Source organism: Symphalangus syndactylus, chromosome X, assembly GCF_028878055.3.
Source record: "Symphalangus syndactylus isolate Jambi chromosome X, NHGRI_mSymSyn1-v2.1_pri, whole genome shotgun sequence".
Classification (NCBI taxonomy): Eukaryota; Metazoa; Chordata; class Mammalia; order Primates; family Hylobatidae; genus Symphalangus; species Symphalangus syndactylus.
This window is the reverse complement of record NC_072447.2, coordinates 156036186-156057384: the sequence shown is the minus strand read 5'-3', so window position 1 is coordinate 156057384 and position 21199 is coordinate 156036186. Positions and strand designations below refer to the sequence as shown.

Genomic DNA, 21199 nt, shown 5'->3' with positions numbered 1-21199 from the left:
ACACGCGGGTGTTGCACTCCTGGGCTCAAGTAATCCTCCTGCCTCAGCCTCCCAAAGCACTAGGATTATAGGCATAAGCCACCATGCCTGGCCCTTTTTATTAGTTCTAATAGGTTTTATTTGTGTGGATTCTTTGTGATTTTCTACACACAGCACGTGTCATCTGCAAGTAAAGAGAATTTTTACTTATTCCTTTCCAATTGGGATGCTTATAATTTCCTTGTTCCCTTCCTTTTCTCTCTTTTTTTTTTCTTTTTGTTTCTCCCGCTTATTGCACTGCCAAGAATCTCCAATACTACATTAAATACAAGTGGTAAAAGAATCCTTTCCTTGTTCCTAATCTTAGAGGGAAAACGTTTGGTCTTTCACCATTAAGTATGATGCTAGCTGTGGATTTTTCATAGATGCCGTTTATCACGAGTAACTTCCATTCTGTTCCTAGTTTGTAGAAAGGTTTTTTTTTTGGCGGGGGGCGCTTTCCTGAGTTTATTTGGGGCATACCCGGGCGAGGGCCCTGCCCTTAGAAGAAGGTGTCGGGCCTCTTAGTGGTGAAGCGTGGCTTGTGCTGACGGCGCAGGACCCGGTGGGGCAGCGGGAACTTGATCTTGGAGTCGTGGAACTGCTTGACGGCCGGCCGGCAGCACTTGCTGGCTGCGATCTCCTCCACCTTCATGATCTGGATGGAGTGGGCCTGGGCGCGGTGCCGGGCGCCCATGTCTCGGTAGCACTGGGTGACAGCGCCCGCGGCGCTCAGGTCCCGGTATTCCCGGTACATGTTGTGGGTGCAGCGCCGGGAGTCATAGCGCAGCCAGATGCCGAAGTTCTTCACCCGCAGGGGGCGCTTCTCAAACACCTGCCCACAGTAGACAATCTCCGCTGAAGACTTCATCTTCTTTAACTGAGATACGAAGTACCAGAAGCGAGACTTGGCGACGACATGATTAGGAGCAAAGATTCGCATGCGGTAGAGGGGCGGTGTGTGGCATTTGGGGCGGGCAGGCAGCGACCCACCACCTTGTACTCTAGTAGTGTGCCCGGGGCCTTCATGGCGTCCTCTGCGCTCGCCGCCACCCGCAAAAGGACTGTTTTAAATCATGAATGGATGTTAGATTCTGTCGAATCTTTTTATGCACCTATTGAGAGGATCATATGGTTTTTGTCCTTTTTCTGTTCATGTGGTGTATTACACTGAGTTTCAGATGTTAAATCGAGCTTGTGTTCTTGGTATAAATCCCACTTGATGATGGTGTCTAATCCTTATGTGCTGCTAGATTTAGTTTTTAAATACTGTGTTAAAGATTTTTGCATCTAGGAGTTCATGAAGGATATTGATATGTAGTTTTTTTCCTTGTGATATCCTTGGTATAAGGGTAATACTGGGCTGATAGAATGAGATGGAAAGTGTTCCTCCTCCTCTATTTTCTGAAAGAGTCTGTGAAGGATTGGCATTAATCATTCTTTAGTTATTTGATAGAATTCACCAGTGACGCCATCTGGGCTTGGATTTTTTTTGTGGGAATATTTTCAAGTACTAATTCAATTTATTTGCTTGGTATAAGTCTATTCAGATTTTTAATTTATTTTAAAGTCAGTTTTGGTCATGTGTCTTTCTAGGAATTTCTCTATTTCATCTGAGTTGGCCAATGTTTTTGGCATAAAGTGGTCAAAGCATTCTCTTATAATCCTTTACATTCCTATAGGTCAGTAGTAATGCCCCCCTTTTCTCTTCTTGATCTTGGTAATTTGATTCTCTTTTCTTTTTGGTCACTCTAGCCAAGATCAACTTTGCTGATTTTTCAAAGAGCTGACTTTTGTTTTCGTTGATTTTTCTCTATTGTTTTCCTGTTTTCAATTCCATTAGTTTCTGTGCTAATCTTTATTTCCTTCCTTCTGCTTGCTTTGGGTTTAGCATGCTCTTCTTTTTCTAATTTGTCAAGGTGGAGACGTAGGTTATTAATTTGAGATCTTTCTTTTTTTGCTGGTGTAGGCCTTTAAAGCTGTAAGTTTCCTTCTAAGTACTGCTTTAGCTGCATTCCATAAATTTTGATATGTTGTGTTTTCATTTTCATTCTCATTTCATTCTTTCTAATTTCCTTTGTTTTTTATTTGACTTGCCAGTTATTTAGAAGAGTGTTGTATAATTTCCAAGTATTTTGGACTTCCTAGGTTTCTATCTTTTTAGATTTATAATTTAATTCTGTTGCGGTCAGAGAAATATTTTATATTATTTAAATTCCTTTAAATATATTGAGACTGGTTTTATGACCTAGGTTAGGGTCTATCCTGGAGAATGTTTCATGTGCACTTGAAAAAAAGGTGTATTTGGCAATTGTTGAATGGTGTGTTCTATAGGTATCAGTTAGGTCAAATTTGTTGATAGTGTTGTTCAGATTTTATATATCCTTGCTGATCTTCTGTCTAGTTCCATCAACTATTGAAAATAGAGCATTGAAATGTCCATCTGTTATATTTGAATTTTCTTTTGTATTTTTAGTCGAGACAGGGTTTCCCCACGTTGGCCAGGCTGGTCTTGAACTGCGACCTCAAGTGATCTGCCCGCCTCGGCCTCACAAAGTGCTGGGATTACAGGCGTGAGCCACCGTGCTAGCCAGTTTTCCTCTGTTGATTTTTAATTACATTGAAGCAGAAATTTAGACATAAATATGCATTCATTCACTCCAAGTTTGAGTTATTTTCTTAGGGTTTTCTCCAGCTATTACATTATGAGTCTTAACTAATCACAGAGCACCTCAGATGAATACTCACTTAATTTTGGTGAAATATGGAGACTTTGCCTCAGTATGGCTACAGTCTTTCCCACTTCTTTTGTGTTAGTAAGGCCATGTATATTACATCTATATAGGTTATAAACCCTGAAATACAGTGTAATACCTATTTTTTAATGCAGTCTTATGTTTTTAAAAGAGAATAAATGAATAAGAATATGTTGAGAGGCTTTTATATTAGCCACTTATTAACCATTTTTTCTGCTCTCCATTTCTTACTTTGAATTCCAGTTACTAACTGGTGTCATTTCCTTTTAGCCTGAAGGACTTCCTTGAGTATTTCTTGTGAGGCATGCTAGTAATGAACTATGTTAGCCCTTGTTTATCTGGGAATGTCTTTTTTTAAAACTTCAATTTATTTATTTATATTTTTTTGAGATGGAGTCTCTCTCTGTTACCCAGGCTGGAGTGCAGTGGTGTGATCTTGGCTCACTGCAACCTCTGCCTCCCAGGTTCAAGCGATTCTCATGCCTCAGCCTCCCAAGTAGCTGGGATTACAGGTGCATGCCACCACGTCTGGCTAATTATTGTATTTTTAGTAGAGATGGGGTTTCACCATGTTGGTCAGGTTGGTCTCGAACTCCTGACCTCAGGTGATCCACCTGCCTTGGCCTCCCAAAGTGTTGAGATTACAGGCATGAGCCACCGCACCCAGCTAAATCTTCCATTTTTAAAGCATAGTTTTGCTATATATAAAATCTGGGGGCTGGGTGCAGTGGTTCACACCTGTAATCTGAGCACTTTGGGAGGTTGAGGCAGGCAGATCATTTGAGCCCAGGAGGTTGAGGCTGCGATGAGCTGAGATCACACCACTGCACTCCAGCCTGGGTGACAGACTGAGACTCTGTCTCAAAACAAATTTTTTTTGGTTGATAGTATTTTTTTTCTTTCTTTCTTTCTTTCTTTTTTTTTTTTTTTTTTGAGATGGAGTCTCACTCTGTCGCCCAGGCTGGAGTGCAGTGGCGCAATCTCGGCTCACTGCAAGCTCCGCCTCCTGGGTTCACACCATTCTCCTGCCTCAGCCTCTCCGAGTAGCTGGGACTACAGGCGCCCGCCACCACGCCCGGAGAATTTTTTGTATTTTTAGTAGAGACGGGGTTTCACCATGGTCTCGATCTCCTGACCTCATGATCTGCCCGCCTCGGCCTCCCAAAGTGCTGGGATTACAAGCGTGAGCCACCGTGACCAGCCTTTTTTTTCTTTCAATGCTATCAGTTTGTTGTTCCACTCCCTTGTGGCCTCCATTGTTTCTGATGAGAAGTCAGATGTTAATTTTATTGCTGTTCCCTTCTATATGGGTCATTTGTTTCTTCTGCTATAATACTTTCAAAGTTGTCTGTCTTTAGCTTTCAATAATTTAACCATGAAATGTCTATGAGTGACTCTCTTTGTGTTTATCTTACTTGGGGTTATTCAAACTTCTTGGATCCAATGAATGCTTTTCACCAAATGCTGGTGTTTAGCCATCATTTATTCAAATATTTATTCTACCCCTTTCTCTTTCTCCTCTTCCTCAGAGCCTCCAATTACACATATCAAAATATGTGTTCAGTTTTAAGTCTGTTCTGCTTTTACTTCTTGTTAGGAGACACTGATGACTTCCAGGCTCCTTACATGCTGGACCAGAAACTGAAATTCCTCTCTGTCTCCCAGGCTGGAGTGCACTGGTGTGATCACGGCTCACTGCAACCTCCACCTCCTGAGCTCAAGCAATCCTCCTGCTGCAGCCTTCCGAGTAGCTGGGACTATAGGTGTGCACCACCACGCCTGGCTAATTTTTTGTATTTTTTGTAGACATGGGGTTTTGCCATACTTCCTAGAGTGCTCGTGAAGTCCTGGGCTCAAGCAATCCATAGGGACCACATTTTTATGCTTCTTCTACCTGAGTCACAAAGCCAGGAGGTAGAGCTCTCCTAGTCTGTCTCCTTTCTCTCAGGGACCACAGTCCTTCACTGATTGCTGTCCCCCATCTGAAAACAATGGATTTTCATATATTTTGCCCAGTTTCTAGCTGTTTATGGTGAGACAGTAATTCTGGACCCTCTTATTCCCTCATGGCCGTATTGATATTGAGTGACTTTACATATTGTTAAGACAAACATGCATGTTAAATTTTTTAGAGTAACTAGAATATAAATAGGATGTACTACTTCCAAACTAGTAGAAGAAAATAGCAAATAATGAAGGAAAATATCAGCTAATCAAAAAAAGGTCAAGTAAGGGAAATAAAGAAATGGAAACGAGGCAGGCGCGGTGGCTCATGCCTGTAATCCCAGCACTTTGGGAGGCCGAGGCGGGCGGATCACGAGGTCAGGCGATCGAGACCATCCTGGCTAACACGGTGAAACCCCGTCTCTACTAAAAAATACAAAAAATTAGCCGGGCGTTGTGGCGGCCACCTGTAGTCCCAGCTGATTGGGAGGCTGAGGCAGGAGAATGGCGTGAACCTGGGAGGCAGAGCTTGCAGTGAGCCGAGATCACGCCACTGCACTCCAGCCTGGGCCACAGAGTGAGATTCTGTCTCAAAAAAAAAAAAAAAAAGAAAAAGAAAAAGAAAAAGAAACCGAAACGTTGGAATAAGTAGAAAGTATAACATAATATGTTAAAAATAGATCCATCCAAAAAGCATTAAGCAAAATAAATAGATTAAATTATCCAGTTAGGATTTTAAAAAATCCAGCTATAAGCTGTTTATAAGAGATACATCTAAAAAATAGGGCCGAAAAAGGCTGAAAGGGCAGAACTGACTGGGCACAGTGGTGGCTCACACCTGAAATCCCAGCACTTGGGGAGGCCAAGGTGGGAAGATCACTTGAGCCCAGGAGCTTGAGACCAGTTTAGGCAACATAGTGAGACCCCCGTCTCGACAAAAAAATTAAAAAATTAGTTGGGTGTGGTGGTGCGAACCTGTGGTCCCAACTACTTGGGAGGCTGAGGCAGGAGGATCACTTGAACCGGGGGGTTGAGGCTGCAGTGAGCCGTGATTTTGCCACTGTACTCCAGCCTGAGTGACTGAGTGAGACCCTGTCTGAAAAAAAAAAAAAAAAACAGAGAAGAAAAAGAAAGGGCAGAACCTCCAGCTATGGCCAAATGTGGATAACAGCAAACAACTTCCCCCAAAAAGTAACTATAAAGCTGGACCAAATTGACAAAAACAAGTTTTTTGATCTGGAAGTCAACGGAAGATGACTTATAATCCAAGCGGCTGGATTTTGAGTAAGAACAGCGGGAGTCTGTGGCATTCTGGCCCAGGGCTGCTCCCATCCCTCCTGGCTTGCTGGACATGGAGGCTTTGCCAAGGCGGGGAAGGCCATGAAGACCAGCAGCTTCTCCCCATAGGCTTGAAGGGCGCTCGCTCATTTGGATTGGTGGGCAACACCTGTGCCCAGCGGCATGATCCGTGGAAGTGACTTCTTGGAGGTGGGCTGGCAGGGAAGATTTTTTCCATTTAAAAAATATATATTCTAGTTAAAAATTTTAAGCCTGGTTTCCTAGGGGCTACCCTGTATCTGCCTAGCTTGGTGGTCAGCCAATGACTGGACAGAAGCTGTGCTCAAACATCTCAAGCCAGTAAGGCTTGTGTCCTTGGGTCTGGGTGTGGGTAGGGGAGCTTATTCAATGTTCAGGCTGCTTTAAGGTCTTCTGGGCTTTCCTTTCCACTGGGCCCTCTCACATCTCTTATATACACGTGCATAGTCCCAGAGCAGTCCAGGAGAGCGTGAGTAGCATGGGACCCCTCCAGTCTCTCGTCAGCTAGAAATATACTGCCGCAAGCACATCCATAGCCTCAGTTGAGTAGAGCTGATCTGTTTGCCCTTCCCAGCCCGCCCACCTCCAAGAAGTCACTTCCACCGATGACACCACTGGGCACAGGTGTTGCCCACCAATCCAAATGAGCGAGCGCCCTTCAAGCCTATGGGGAGAAGCTGCTGGTCTTCATGGCCTTCCCCGCCTTGGCAAAGCCTCCATGTCCAGCAAGCCAGGAGGGATGGGAGCAGCCCTGGGCCAGAATGCCACAGACTCCCGCTGTTCTTACTCAAAATCCAGCCGCTTGGATTATAAGTCATCTTCCGTTGACTTCCAGATCAAAAAACTTGTTTTTGTCAATTTGGTCCAGCTTTATAGTTACTTTTTGGGGGAAGTTGTTTGCTGTTATCCACATTTGGCCATAGCTGGAGGTTCTGCCCTTTCTTTTTCTTCTCTGTTTTTTTTTTTTTTTTCAGACAGGGTCTCACTCAGTCACTCAGGCTGGAGTACAGTGGCAAAATCACGGCTCACTGCAGCCTCAACCCCCCGGTTCAAGTGATCCTCCTGCCTCAGCCTCCCAAGTAGTTGGGACCACAGGTTCGCACCACCACACCCAACTAATTTTTTAATTTTTTTGTCGAGACGGGGGTCTCACTATGTTGCCTAAACTGGTCTCAAGCTCCTGGGCTCAAGTGATCTTCCCACCTTGGCCTCCCCAAGTGCTGGGATTTCAGGTGTGAGCCACCACTGTGCCCAGTCAGTTCTGCCCTTTCAGCCTTTTTCGGCCCTATTTTTTAGATGTATCTCTTATAAACAGCTTATAGCTGGATTTTTTAAAATCCTAACTGGATAATTTAATCTATTTATTTTGCTTAATGCTTTTTGGATGGATCTATTTTTAACATATTATGTTATACTTTCTACTTATTCCAACGTTTCGGTTTCTTTTTCTTTTTCTTTTTCTTTTTTTTTTTTTTTGAGACAGAATCTCACTCTGTGGCCCAGGCTGGAGTGCAGTGGCGTGATCTCGGCTCACTGCAAGCTCTGCCTCCCAGGTTCACGCCATTCTCCTGCCTCAGCCTCCCAATCAGCTGGGACTACAGGTGGCCGCCACAACGCCCGGCTAATTTTTTGTATTTTTTAGTAGAGACGGGGTTTCACCGTGTTAGCCAGGATGGTCTCGATCGCCTGACCTCGTGATCCGCCCGCCTCGGCCTCCCAAAGTGCTGGGATTACAGGCATGAGCCACCGCGCCTGCCTCGTTTCCATTTCTTTATTTCCCTTACTTGACCTTTTTTTGATTAGCTGATATTTTCCTTCATTATTTGCTATTTTCTTCTACTAGTTTGGAAGTAGTACATCCTATTTATATTCTAGTTACTCTAAAAAATTTAACATGCATGTTTGTCTTAACAATATGTAAAGTCACTCAATATCAATACGGCCATGAGGGAATAAGAGGGTCCAGAATTACTGTCTCACCATAAACAGCTAGAAACTGGGCAAAATATATGAAAATCCATTGTTTTCAGATGGGGGACAGCAATCAGTGAAGGACTGTGGTCCCTGAGAGAAAGGAGACAGACTAGGAGAGCTCTACCTCCTGGCTTTCTGACTCAGGTAGAAGAAGCATAAAAATGTGAGCCATCATGAGAAGAAAAATCAGTCAATAGAAACAGACCCAGGGGAGTTTCTGTTGCTGGTCCAGTGTTTAAGGAGGCCAGAAGTCATCAGCCTGTCCTAAGAATGATTAAAAGTGGAACACATTTAAAATCAACAACTCCTCTTAGGTTTATCAGAGAATTGAAGTCACCGGGCAAACTGCTGCCCCCAAAATTGGGGAGACAGACAGGCGGGCACAGAGAATTACAACTTAGCAGAGCGGGAGGCCAGGCACAGGAACCAGTGCTGGCGTAGGGACACCCGAACTGCAATTGCTGAATTGCTGGGGGTTCAGTGCGGACAAGTCTGAGAGTTAAAACTCTGGGGTGGGGCAGTCTTATGGGGCTCCCATACTTTTGCAAGTTTTACTTTTAAAGGAGCTCAACCAAGTTCTCACAGTGAGAAAAATCTCATCATGCTTCTGGCAGGGGGAGGGGAAAGTGGTCATTTTGAAATATGCCCAGGGCGTTCTGTTCTTAACTAGGCCCGCCCTCAAGAGTAACCCTTACCAGGCCCAACCTATTAGGGTTTTGGCGGAGCCTAACTGACCTGAGGGAAGCAAAATACCCAACTCAGTCTTTTGTAGCCATCCTGGCCCACCTAAGCGGGGCACAATCTGAGAAGCACTGGTGAAATTCACAGTCCAGGGGCACAGGCACGCCCAAAGACAGAAACCTAATCACAGGACTGAATGCTTTTCCTCCCTCCACATTCTGCCTATTTGCAGCAGGTCCTCTTACCCAGTGTGTGTCCAGCTTTTGACAAAAAAAAAAAAAAAAAGAAAAAGTAATAAAAAGACGAGGCATACTAAAGGCCAAAAAACACAGTTCAAAAAGATAGAGCCAGTACCAGAAGCAGACTCAGCTATGACAGGGGTGTTGGAATGATCAGACCAGAAGTTTAAAATAGCTATGATTAAAATGCTGAGGGCTCTAATGGAAATAGGAGACAATATGCAAAAACATGGCCACAATTAGCCGCAAGGGAGGATAGGAAATAAAGTTTTTAGCTGCGAAGCCATAAACACTATTAACCTTTGGGCATTTTATTCTAAAAAGGAGAAGCAGAGAATGGATACTGGGGGACACTTAGCAGTCTCTTCCACAGTGTCTTTCATCAGTTTTGGAAATTTCTCAGGCATTGTTTATTAAAATATTTTATATTCCCTATTCTCCTTTTTTTCTTCTAGAAATCCAACTAAATATATGTGTGACCTGTCTATCTTATTGTCTCTCTGTGCTGCATTCTGGGTAATTTCCTTAAATCCATCTTCCAGTTCACTATTTCTTTCTTCAGCTATGTTTAATATGCTGTTTAAACTTTAAATGTCCAATTTCAATTGTCATATTTTTCATTTCTAGGAGCTCTTTTTGGTTTTCTTTCAAGCGTATCTAGTCATTTTATATTCTCTTGCTTTTTTATTACAGTTTCAATATTTCCTTTTATTTCTTTAAGCATATTAATTATACTTATAGTCTTTGTCATATAATTTCAAAGGCTGCTATCTTTGCAGGACTGATACCTGAATTCACATGTTAAATGTTTCTATAACTCATGGTGGCTTGTTTCCTTGTACATTTTAGGATTTTAAAAAATTACATATTTTGGAATTTTCTATAGCAGTGCTTTGAGGCCTGTGTTTAAAGGAGATCCCTCCCTCCACAGAGGATGTGTGCTTGCTTCTGCTGGTCACTCTGGGGCAACGTGACCTCTGAACCACTTCATTTAAAACTTAAATAGGCCAGGTGCGGTGGCTCATGCCTGTAATCTCAGCACTTTGGGAGGCTGAGGCACTGCACCTGGCCTATTTAAGTTCTATATTGAGACCTCGTTTCTAAAATAAAAACTTTAAAAATGTATTTTATTTATGTTTTAAACTGCTATTTTTATTGGGCTGTCACAATCATCTAAGTAAAACCTGTATGTAAGATAGTCGAATGCAGCTTCAAGACAAATCCAGGAGCCTTCTCCAGCAGCCAGATCACTGCTTTTTGTTTTGTTTTGTTTTGTTTGTTTGTTTTGAGGCAGGGCCTCACTCTCACTCTCTCATCACTCTCTCACTCTGTCACCCAGGCTGGAGTGCAGTGGTGCAATCCCAGCTTACTGCAACCTCTGCCTCCCAGGTTCAAGTGATTCTTGTGCCTCAACCTCCCAAGTAGCTGGGATTACAGGCACGTGCCACCATGCCCAGCTCAGTTTTTTTTTTTTTTTTTTTTGTATTTTTAGTAGAGACAGGGTTTCCCCATGTTGGCCGGGCTGGTCTTGAACTCCTGACCTCAGGTGAGCCCCCCAAAGTACTGGGATTACAGGTGTAAGCCACCGTGCCTGGCTGAATCACTGTTTCTAAGTCCCTCCGAGAGAGATTCTGGAGTGTCCACTACTCTATGACTAGACCACTCTAAAAGAACAGTCCAGCTTGTGGCTATAAGCTCTCAGGGGAGGGGGAACATTTTCCTTTTATTCCACTTCCCCCCAGATCCAAGGTCAAGATCAGCACACACCCTCTTCTTTATTTGGGATATATCTTCCTAGGTCACCTGTTCTAGTAGATTTCTGTGGCTGCTGTAATAAATTACCAGAGAGTTAGTGACTTACAGCAACACAGATTTCACATCTTCCTTTTCAGTAGATCAGCCATCCAAAATAGATTTCACTGGACAGAAATCAAGGTGTTGGTGGGGCTGCGTTCCAGTGGAGGGTCCTGGCTCCTGGGCTAGCCCCAGAGTGGCTTACTCCGCTGGCCCAGAGGATTCGCCTCATTTCTCACCTCATTACCTTGCTCTTCCTTTCCTACCAGCCCAGCCATTCACGCACATGCCTTTAGATTGCCCCCAACATCTTGTGGGTTCTGGGCCACATTGCTCCCAAAGCCTCCACAGCTTTATCAGGCTGCACTTGCTCCCCGCCACCCTCCAGCTGCCCTTCCCCTCTACTACATCTCCATGGTGGAGAGTTACAGCCTTATAGACCCCGCCAGTTACGGTGTGGAGAAGGCATTGGCAGTGTCCCAAGATGAGGAGAGGTGCAGTTCACCTCTGTCCCTTTAGGTGGCCCGTGGGTCTCCATGTTCTCCACGGGGCTCTTCTAGTCCCCAGCCTGTGCCTTTGTAGCCCAAATTCCACAAGCCAGAGAACCACAACACTCACATGTGCCAGTCTGCCCACACCCCTCCCTGTCACTCTCAGGATGCCACCCAGCCGGGGCAGCCCTCAGGAGGCTCCAGGCAGGGTGCAGGGCTGACTTGGCCCGTGTCTCAGGGATCAGTGGTGAGTGCTGGCTCCTCACTTTTCTGCTCTGTCCATGGCAATGAACATCTATGGCATAACTGCAGTGCTGTGACTGTTGCATTTATCGTTTCTTCCCCCACTAGAAAGTCTGCTCTGAGCAGCAGAGCTCACTGCTGCAACCTAGTCCCCAGGACAGTGTGTGGCACAGACTAGGGGTTCAAATGGAGGTGAATGAATGGGCGACTCAGAGCGTGGGCCAGCGGGCAGTGTAAGCACAAGATGGGAAATGATAACATTGGGCAGGGAGTGGGGTGGCACTTGAGTCCCCGGCCAGCCAGGCACATCCCCCTTTCCACCATGGGCAGTTCAGAGAGACCAAGAGGGCCTCCTTCCCCACCTTCCCCCAAACCCTCCAAGGTGCTCAGGAGGTAGCTTCTCTCTCTACTCAGTATCTTAAATAAACTGTTTATTCAGAAGGAACAATGAAAGAAAGCAACTATGATATGGATTACAAAAACAAACAAGCACAGCTCCTCTCCAGGCTCCAGCGTGAGATGGCCCCGTGCCGCAAAGACTGCCAGCCCTGGGCTGGGTGCATCAGTGGGCTAGCATGTGTGTGTGAGTGCCGACACGCACGCACACACAAGCGCACACACGCACACCCGCCACCCACAGGGGTGTGGACAGAAATGAATGACTGTGTGTGTCTGCAGCTTGGCCCCTTCCCCAGCCCCCAAAGTAGCAGTGGCTGTGTGGGCCCCGCAGCAGCAAAAGTGAGGCCTTCTTCTTCCCCTCCCCCTCCCCAGCTCTCGCTCTGAGACCCCATCTCCTCCGGCGGTAGTTTGGCCACCCTCACTCACAAAGAGCCCCAGTGATCCAGTCAAGACATCTGGGGGAAGAGGAAAAAAAAAAAAAACAGCCCACCAGATGTGTGGCCAGGAACCTGCCCAGTAGCTCCTAGGCCATGGATGTGTGCGGCCACTGCACCTCTGGGTCCCCATCCCCTGGGAGGCCCCAGCCCCGAGAGGCCCAAGCCCTTGGTGGAGAAACAGGGAGGTGACAACACCAGTGATGGCAAACTCCTCTCCCCCAAGTGGCCATTTGGGGACAGGGGAGGGACTGGGATCCAGTCCCTGTGGCAACGAGGTGGCACACACCCTTCCTGAAGGGGGACGCGCAGGGAGGCGCAGGGCCTAGCCGAGCTGGCCGAGCACCCAGGGCCGGGGCCTGGACAACCACCTGGAGAGGGAACCCCCACCCCCATCCCGCAAAGAAAAAAGTAACAGTCGCAGAAGAGGCAGGCTCCGAGCATGGTCCTGCCGTAGGCACATTGATTAGGACGGCAGCCCGCATGAGGTATTGCGCTCTCCCCCCAGCACCCTGCTCAGGCCGAGCCCTCCCGCCCTCCCCTCCCTTGCCACACGAGTGCGGAGGGACACCCGTGGGTGGGGGTGGGGCAGGGGCCGGCCCGCCGGCCACGGGGCCCTAGGTGGGGGCCAGCTCGAAGGCGCCATCACTGGTGGGGGTGGTGAAGAAGGAGGGCGGGTTGGAGGCCGCAGATGCCTGTCCCCCCCTGCCCTGCTCCTGCGAGCGGCGCTCCTCCAGCCGCAGGCTGCGCTCAAAGTCCAGCAACTGCCCCATGAAGTTGAAGTTGGGGGAGATGTTAGACTTCTTCCTCTTGACCAGGTCATAGGCATCGTTGAGAGAGAGGTGGAGCTTCTGCATGAGGTAGGCCACAGTGACCGTGACAGAACGGCTGACCCCTGCCAGGCAGTGGACGAGCACCCCGCAGTTCTGGGACAAGGCCTCATCTAGATGGGGCAGGACAGGGCCCGGGAGACCCGGGGGGCAGGCGTGTGTGAGGCCAAGGCCTTCCGAAGGGCCCTCAAAGACCCCGTCCTGCCCCCTTGAGCCAGATGGCCACGGCCTGGAGGTTTCGCTAGTGGCCTCTGGGGGCCGCCCTAGCTCTGCCTGTCCCCTAGAAGTGCCACCTTGGCTTTTGGTTCTGGGAATGGCAGCTGGGCTTGGGAGGAGTAATCACAAGGGGGAGGCCAGAGCAGGCCTTGGGGAGGACAGGAGGGAAGGGTGGGCGGGGTGGACTCACCAATGAACTCAATTGCCTCCGGAAAGAACTGCGACAGGTTCTGGCTCCAGTGGTCGGAGATGGGGATCTGCTTGTAGTGAAAGTCGCCATTCTTCTCGAAGAAGTTTGGGAGGTTGGGGGTGACATTGAGGATGTAGCGGATGCCCAGTTTGGCCAGGCTCTCCAAGTTGGCAGAATCCCGGGCACTGCCCAGATAGAGGTTGGGCAGGATCTGGACAGGGAAGGATGCCCGCAGCCCCACTGGTGGGGGTGTGGCACCCTCCGAATCCAGGCCACAGCTCATGGAGTCGCGGTCAGCCTCGGATTCCGCATCAGAGCAGTCGGAGCCCAGGCACAGGCTGCCCAACCCCACCACAGGCACTGGACTGGGTACTGGGGCCATGCTGGAGCCGGCACGGCCACCAAGGCTGGTCTCACACAGGTGAGGGCACTCGGCCTGGAATCTGCTGAAGCCTCCTGTTGGGGAGAGGGCATGGGGCCTGCTGATCTGGCCTCCTGGGCAGCCAAGTGCCTCTGTCTGGGGCTGGGGAGCTGACCCTAGACAACTTGGAGGGTTTGCAAATGTTCCCAAAGGGAACACAAAAACCAGCAGCTTGGTGTGTCCTGGTGCCCACGTGGGGCCCTAGCCACCCTCATTCAGCTGGGGCTGCAAGAAGCTGGGCTCACGATGAGCCACCGGAAAGGATCTTACAGCCCTAGGGTCAAGCTGAGGCAGGTGTGAGGGCTCGACAGAGCCGAGATGTACTGCCAGCCTTAGGGAGGACTGCGGCCATCAGTTAAAGAAAAGGAAGAACTCAGATGTCAGTTCTCTGCCTGGGCATCTCATGAGCCTCAGGGATGAAGTGGGACCCCAAGATGTGGGGAACTTGGGGGAGAATATGACATTCCACCAGAATGGTTCTAAAGTCTCAAGAAGCCGGCATCTCTATTTACAGATACTATTTCCCCGGGCTGGAAACCTGACACTTTATATGCTGTTGGGGAGGCTAAGGTGGGAGGATCGCTTGAGCCCAGGAGGCTTCAGTGAGCCATGATTGCACCAATGCTGTCTGCCTCCTGCCTCCCTTGCTCATTGCTGAGCAGGTTGGGGAGGCGGGGATGCCCTTGCCGAGGCCCTGGGGAGCCCGCACTTTGTACTTCACTCTTGAGCATCCTGAGAACTAGCTCAGGTCAGGCTAATTCTCCCCATTTTCCAGGCTCAGAGATTGGGCTGCTGAGGGTGAAGAACTTGCCCACGGTCACACTCAGGCTTCCCTCCTCTCAAAGCAGCCTGGCAGGCCATCAGGGGAGGGGGGCCTCAACTCGCTTTAGAAAAAAAGAAGTGGGGCTGGCCTAAGGTCAAATGAATCCCGAACCCCATGGAAGGAGGGCCCCGCGGCACCTACCCTGGAGGTAGTAGGCCAGGTAGCCTTCCTCTCGCAGCTTCTGCAGCAGGGTGCCCAGCACCGACTCGGCCTCCCACTCCTCGGCCTCGGCCTCGGCCTCCCCGCGCCGGCGCCGGCCCCCACCCTGGTCGTACAGGAGCACGGGGGCAGGCGGGGGCGGCTGCAGCGGCGGCCCAGGCAGGAGCGCGCGCACCGACAGGCTGCCCCTCCGCAGGCGGCGCAGCAGGAGCGCCGGCAGGGCCACGCTCAGCGCCCCACCGATGCGCGCCGACTCGTACAGCTCGCGGCTGCGGCAGTCCAGGAGCAGGAGCCGCGGCCGCGGGGGCGACAGCTCCCGGCGCAGCCACAGGCACGAGCGGCCCAGACCCTCCATGGGCGATTGGCTCCCTACACGCCGGGCCACGGGCGCTGCGGAGAGAGAGAAGGCGTGGTGTGAGCTACCGGAGGGCCGAGGGGGCTCAGACTTGAAGGCGGCCCCGCGTCCTGAAGGCGGGAGCCCAGGGTCCCCCACCGTGAGGACTCCCAACAAGGCGCCCCAAGAAAACCCCCAGGCAGCAGCTCGGCCCGGGGAAGGGTCCTCGAGAAGAGAGGGCTGAGCGGCTAACCGCCCCTTCGAGGCTCATCTTGGGGTACCCTGAGGCCGCAGTCGCCTCTCTCCATACCCCCTTTCTGCTCCTCTCTCGGCCTTCTCGCGAACGCTCCCCAAGTTCGAGCTTCCGACTCTGGTTGGGGGTGTGCGTGTGAGGAGTGCCGTTCGAGGCCTAGATCTCCCCCACGGCCAGGTGGGCCAGGGGAACAGAGGAGGCGCCGAGGTGCTGGGCCTCAGCGAGTCCTCTCAGAGGTGACCTGGCCCCTGGTCCCCCATCTCCCCTCACCCCTAGGAGAGAACAAAAGGAAAGAGACCTGGAGCGAGATCCGGCGGTGGACGACCGCGCGTGGACGTTCTGGCCACGGCCACTGCCACGGCGGAACGCGGGGCGCCGTCCCGGGGCAAGGAGTCCCCAGGCCTGGCCGCCAGGAGAGGGCGGGGCGGCGGTGCAGGCTCGCACGTGGAAGCCGAGCCCCGCGCAGCCCGCGCAGCCCGCGCACCGGCCGCTTCCTGGCAGCCAGACCCAGCTTCCACCTTGGAAACTGCCTTCGGACGTGGAGTTACAACTCCGAGGGGCGGGCCGGGGCGGGGCTCCGGGGGCGGGCCCGGCGGGCCGGTGAGCCAACGGGTGCTAGCCGAAGCAGTCGGGTGGGACCTGCGAGTCGGCTGAGCTGGGGCTTCCACCGAGGCGGGACAGGGTCGGGGCAGAGGCCAAGGGCAGGTCAGGGGCCCAGCAGGGGACCAGCTGCGGCTCCCCTGGCCGGCGCCAGCCTGGCCTCGGGAGGCAGGGGGAGGGGTGGGGACCAGAGCCCAGCCCCTCTGCCGCAGAAGCTGCCTCCAACCCAACTCACAGGGTGATACTGGACCATCTTCTCCCCTGCCCAGATCTCAGTGGCCCCATCTCTGTAATGGGCTCATAGTTAGCAGCTTGGGCAAAGTTGGGATGCCACCGAAATCACGGAGGGGAGGAGGAAGCAGGACCAGAAACTTAGTGCAGCTTTGGCCCAGAGCTCTGCTGCGGAGCTAGGCAGGCAGGGGTAGCTCCTGGATACCTACCAATCCCAGCCCGCTTCACTTGCACAGGACTGGCCAAAAGCACCCAGGAACCCTGAGCTCCCAGCCCTAAACTGGGGCACTCTGCTCTTATCACATTACTGATCCTAAGAGTCACCCCTGGCTCCCCCGTCTGCCTCCTTCCCTTAACCCCCCTTCGGCTGATCAAAGTGGAGAGAAGTAGTTTCTACCTAAATATCTCTCACATCCACGCCTCTCTCCCCTGTCCCCTGCCCTAGCCGAGGGCTCAAATTCATCAGCTTTAGGCCAGGTCACTGTCATGTCTTGCACAACAGTCTCCCTGCCTTTGGGCCTGCAACGACCTGCCCTCCACCCTGCCCTGCCCAGCCCTGCCCAATGTCAGAATGCCATCCACTCAACCAAGGCTGGTGGCCTCCATCCTTTCCTCCATGGGCACAACAGGCGGGACAGATCCACAGGCAGCAAGAGCACTGGACAAGGTCTCAGGTGTGGTGAGCGCTGAGACAGGAGACCAGGGTCAGGGGGAGGTGTCCACAATGCTGATCTGGCTAAAAGTCCCTTCTCTGCTTAAAGCTCAACGAAAGCAAATAACAGTGTTGAAGGAAAATGTACGACAGATAAGATAAAGCTCATACCCAACCAAAAGGTTAAGACCCCTGTAGATAAATGGGCAAAGAACCTGAAAACACTGCATACTGCAGGAAGGAGGGAATGCGGTGGCCTAACAAATATTTGGGGGAAGGTTCAACTTCAGGCGTGGAAGGAAAGCCACTCCAATAAACAAGTAACAATGACCAAGGAGGTAACACTTCCCACCTACCGCATTAGAAATGTTCTCATTTTTGAGAACACGCAGTGCTGGCAAGATTGCTGTGAAATCAGCGTGCTGTTCAACTGTTGCAGGGTTATATATTGGTACGGCCCCTTTGGAAATTAATCTGGCAATATCAAGAGCTAGGAAAAAATCCCAACCCTTTGACCACTTTTGGGAATCTAAGGAACTAAAGTAAAAGAAAGCAAAGTTATGCACACGAGGATGGGCACCACAAAGCATTTTTCTAACAAGTGGGAAATGCAGAGCAAACTATGAGTCCAAAGACTCCTTTCAGGAGCCATGGAGTTGGAGGAGAAGACGTCTGAGGTCATGGTTAGGTAAGAGGACAGGTGATGGAAAGCTAGGTGGGCCACCTCTAAGGGGCTTCCAGTTTGCCTCTCTCCCTCCCTTTCGGGCAGTGGGTTGCTAGCCGGGGACTCCCAGGACCCTGGCACTGGGCTGCTTTCTGGCCACACCCCCCATGTCCCTGCCTCTAACATGAGTCCTAATTCCTGCATCCAAGGGCTTTGGGCAGCTGGACTGTGCCCTTCCTTCTCTTGCCCAGTGGGCATGGGCCCCAGCCCAGGCCTCCCTCCTATGCCCCCTGCCCAGATTCTGAGATTCTGCTCATTCTTCAGGCCCCCTCCTCCAGGCAGCCTTCCCAACTAGGAGCCAGTAGTCTCCCTCCTCTGTGCTGCCTAGTGTGGTCACTTTCTCCCTTTCTCAGTGTGTTCCTGGGGCAGGGACTTTGTCTTCTGTCTTCTGTCTCACAGCCTAGCTCCACGGTGGTGGAGGTGGACACCGGCACCCAGCCTGGGGGCTGCCTCCAGGCCCACTGCAGCTGTGCGTGGGAGCTCAGAGTGGGCAGGGGTTGAAGGCACCGCGGAGGTTCTGCCATGTGCCAGTCTTGTTGTGGATAGTGGGGGTGGCACAGGGCTGTGACCAGCAGGGAGCTGGACAGCCAATTCCCCCGCCCGCCCTGCCGTGGGGGCTCAGTTTGGCTAGAGAGGGAGCTCCTGAGGTGCTCAGGGGCGCTCTCTGGAGAGGGCTCCCTGGAGGGGAGAGGAGCTGGGCTGGGATGAGGACGGGGAGAGGAAACCTCCGCAATGGGGAAGGGAGGGGAAGCCTGGGATCCACGGGTCCACGTCTCCCGACGCTTGGCGAGGGGCTCCCCTGCACCTAACTGCGGAGCCCTGCTGGTAAGCCCCCCCCTACCGGGAGGAAGCATTTGGGAGGACGCCATGAGGGGCTCAATTTCCAAAGTCAGAGCTCAGTGCTCGGGGCCCACAGCGCCCGCAGCACCAGCAACAGGACAAATGAGAACCTGTTGCCACCTCCGCACTGCAGGGCTGAGCGCAGCCAACCCCCTAACCCCCCTCTCACCCGCGACCCTCGCCGGGCCGCCCCCACTCAGGCCCCCTGTAGCGCCGGCTCTGGGCGCCGCCCCGCCGGCAGCCGCTCCCGGGTGCGCTGTGCTGGGGGAGGCCGCGCCGCGCGCCCGGGCCTCTTCTGGCCCCCTCCGGCGGGCGGAGCCAGGCCGCGCGCTCGCTGCCCGCCGCAGGGTGGGCGCTGCGCCTGCCGCCCCCGCCCCCGCCCCCGCCTCCGCCTCCGCCCCCGCCCCCGCCCCCGCCGGGCGCCCCGGGGCTCTGCCGGGCCGGGCCAGCGCCCTCTGGAGGCCGCGGGGACGCCGCCTCCTGCAGGCCTCGCGCGCCCAGCGTGCGCCCTCTGGTCCCGGGAGCCTCCCGAGAGCGGCGCCGCGCCGCTTTCCCCCACGAAATGCACCGTTCCCGCCGGGCTCAGTGACAGGATTTCGGCTGTCGCGGCCGGGTCACATGGCCAAGAGCACAAGTCCCAGCGACAGCGTGCCTGCCAAATCCAGTGTCTTTTCCACCAAATCCACTTTCTGCTGGGGATGGCTTTCTGCTTTCCCTGGTCGGTCTCCTCGCGGGACTGGGAGTTCCTCCAAGGCAGGAACGGGTGTGTGCCCGGCCCCAAGCTGGCCCCAGCCCCCAGTGCAGGGCCTGGCACGCGCCCGGCGCTCGCGGAAGAAATGCTCGTTAACAAAGAAGGCATGAATGAATGAAAGCAATTGTTGCCTGAGGGAGCTGCTCCTGCTTTTCCTTCTGCCGATCACACACTCCTCCCCCACCCCGACACGCACAAGCACACGTGCACACACAGCCCTCCCCGTAACACACACGCAGGCAGGCACCCAGACAGCGCGCGCGGACGCCAGCCCCCATGGAACCCACCTACTACGTGCTTGCCGGGCAGCTGGCTCCCCTTTGGTCCCACCTGGGCCGCCTCCATTTCAGCGCCGGGCTCTTTCCGCCGCCTCCCCGCCCCTGCCCGGGGACCCTGGCTTCCACATCTAAGTACCCTACCTTGGACCCCAAAGTGCCTTCTTTATCTCTTAGGGAAGAGGCCAAGCCAGTCGCTGGGGAGTCTCAAGGTCTGTTTAGGGAGGCACCTGGGGGGCCCAGGGCTGCTGAGCCGCTGCCGAAGGAGAGCCAGAGGTGCCTGGCAGGGATGCCACCAAATGCTGCAGCCTCTAGAGCCCGCGTGCCAGGTGTTGGGGGGAGGGAGGGAGGGACTCAGAGATGTGCTGGGGGGTGTCGAAGGCTATTTGTGATGGGCGCGGGGCAGGGTGCTGGAGAGCGTGAATCCAGCAGGTGTGCGCGCGTGCTGGGGTGGATGAGAGTGCGCGTTGGAGATGCTGGAGGTGTGTGCCTGGGACGTGGGGAGCGTCAGCCGCTGGGATGTGGGTTTCTGATGGGACCTCGCTCCAGGGTGGGTGGACTGCAGTGTCTCTGGGCTGGCAACGTGGGTGGGGTGTCTGTAATGGGCAGATGGGGAGTTCGAGGTGGTGGGGGCATGGTAGGGGGAGCTATGTTAGTGCAGGTATCGCAGTGATGTGTTGGAAGCGTGCGTGTGCGCCTGGGTGTGTACTGGGGCGTGGCAGGGTCTCGGTGGGTTGGCATGAGTTGGGGACAGTGGTGAGTGGTGGGGCAGGGGCTACTAGTGTGTGCACTACAGGCACCCGGGTCTGTGGTGCGTGGTTTGTATGCGCGCGAGTGTGCAGCCGGTGTAAGTGGCAGGGGACACGGGAGGTGCACGGGCGGGGTGCGGGGGTGTGCGGAGCAGCACCGAATGGGTGTCGTAGGGGCGCGTGCGCCGGCTTCGTGGGGTGTGTGTTGTCAGGACTTTGTGGGTGCAGGGTGGAGGAGCGCACGTCGGGGCGGGGGCAGCCAGGCCGGGTGGGGTGGGGGTCCCCGGGGCGCCGCGTGCTCCACTCACCTCCTCTCTGCTCGGTTCTCCGCGCCGGTTCCCTGCGTCGCGGCCAGGAAGTTTCCGAAGCTCGGGCGGCGGGAAGCGCCACTGCAGCCGCCAAACGCCACCGGAACCCCGGGTGGCGGCCTCTCCTGGAGCCAAGGGGCAGCCGCCGCCGCCGCCGCTGCGGAGGGAAACTCCAAATCCCGCCTCCGCCGCCGCTGCCTCCTCCGCCTCTGCCGCCGCCTCCTCCCCTCCAGTTGCCGTCTTCTCCGCCCCCTGCCCAGGAGGGGCACTGTAGCAGGCGGCTCGCGGGGAGGGAGCGGGGAGGGACCGCGGCCTGCCCGGCGTCTCCCTCCACCTCCCACGCCCCCCCCCCCCCGCCTTCCTCCCACCTGCAAGCCTCTGCCCTCCAGGCCAGTCCTGCCCGACGCGCCCTGCGCTTCCCGGTCCCCAGTGGCGCTACTGAGTGGGGGCTCCGGAGCTTGGGGCGCGGGAGTGGGGTTGGGGGCCCTGAACTAGGCTGGGCCTGGGCTAGGGGGACGGTTACAGCGCAGAATCTGCACTGGCACCCCAGCGA

At 53.1% G+C, this 21199-nt stretch overlaps 1 protein-coding gene and 1 pseudogene across 1 annotated transcript; both read right to left on the bottom strand.

Annotated features, from left to right (window-relative positions):
- Positions 1 to 458: 458 nt before the first annotated feature.
- On the bottom strand, positions 459 to 1075 carry LOC129475680 (large ribosomal subunit protein eL20-like; annotated as a pseudogene).
- Positions 1076 to 11871: 10796 nt separating this feature from the next.
- Positions 11872 to 20822, bottom strand: DUSP9 (dual specificity phosphatase 9). Its single transcript, XM_055267611.2, has 4 exons — positions 20647 to 20822; positions 14912 to 15319; positions 13527 to 13982; positions 11872 to 13233 (listed from the first exon to the last, which is right to left on the bottom strand). The coding sequence occupies exons 2-4, from the start codon at positions 15282 to 15284 to the stop codon at positions 12908 to 12910; spliced, it is 1155 nt and encodes a 384-aa protein (XP_055123586.1). The 5' UTR covers positions 15285 to 15319; positions 20647 to 20822; the 3' UTR covers positions 11872 to 12907.
- Between the last annotated feature and the right edge of the window lie 377 nt (positions 20823 to 21199).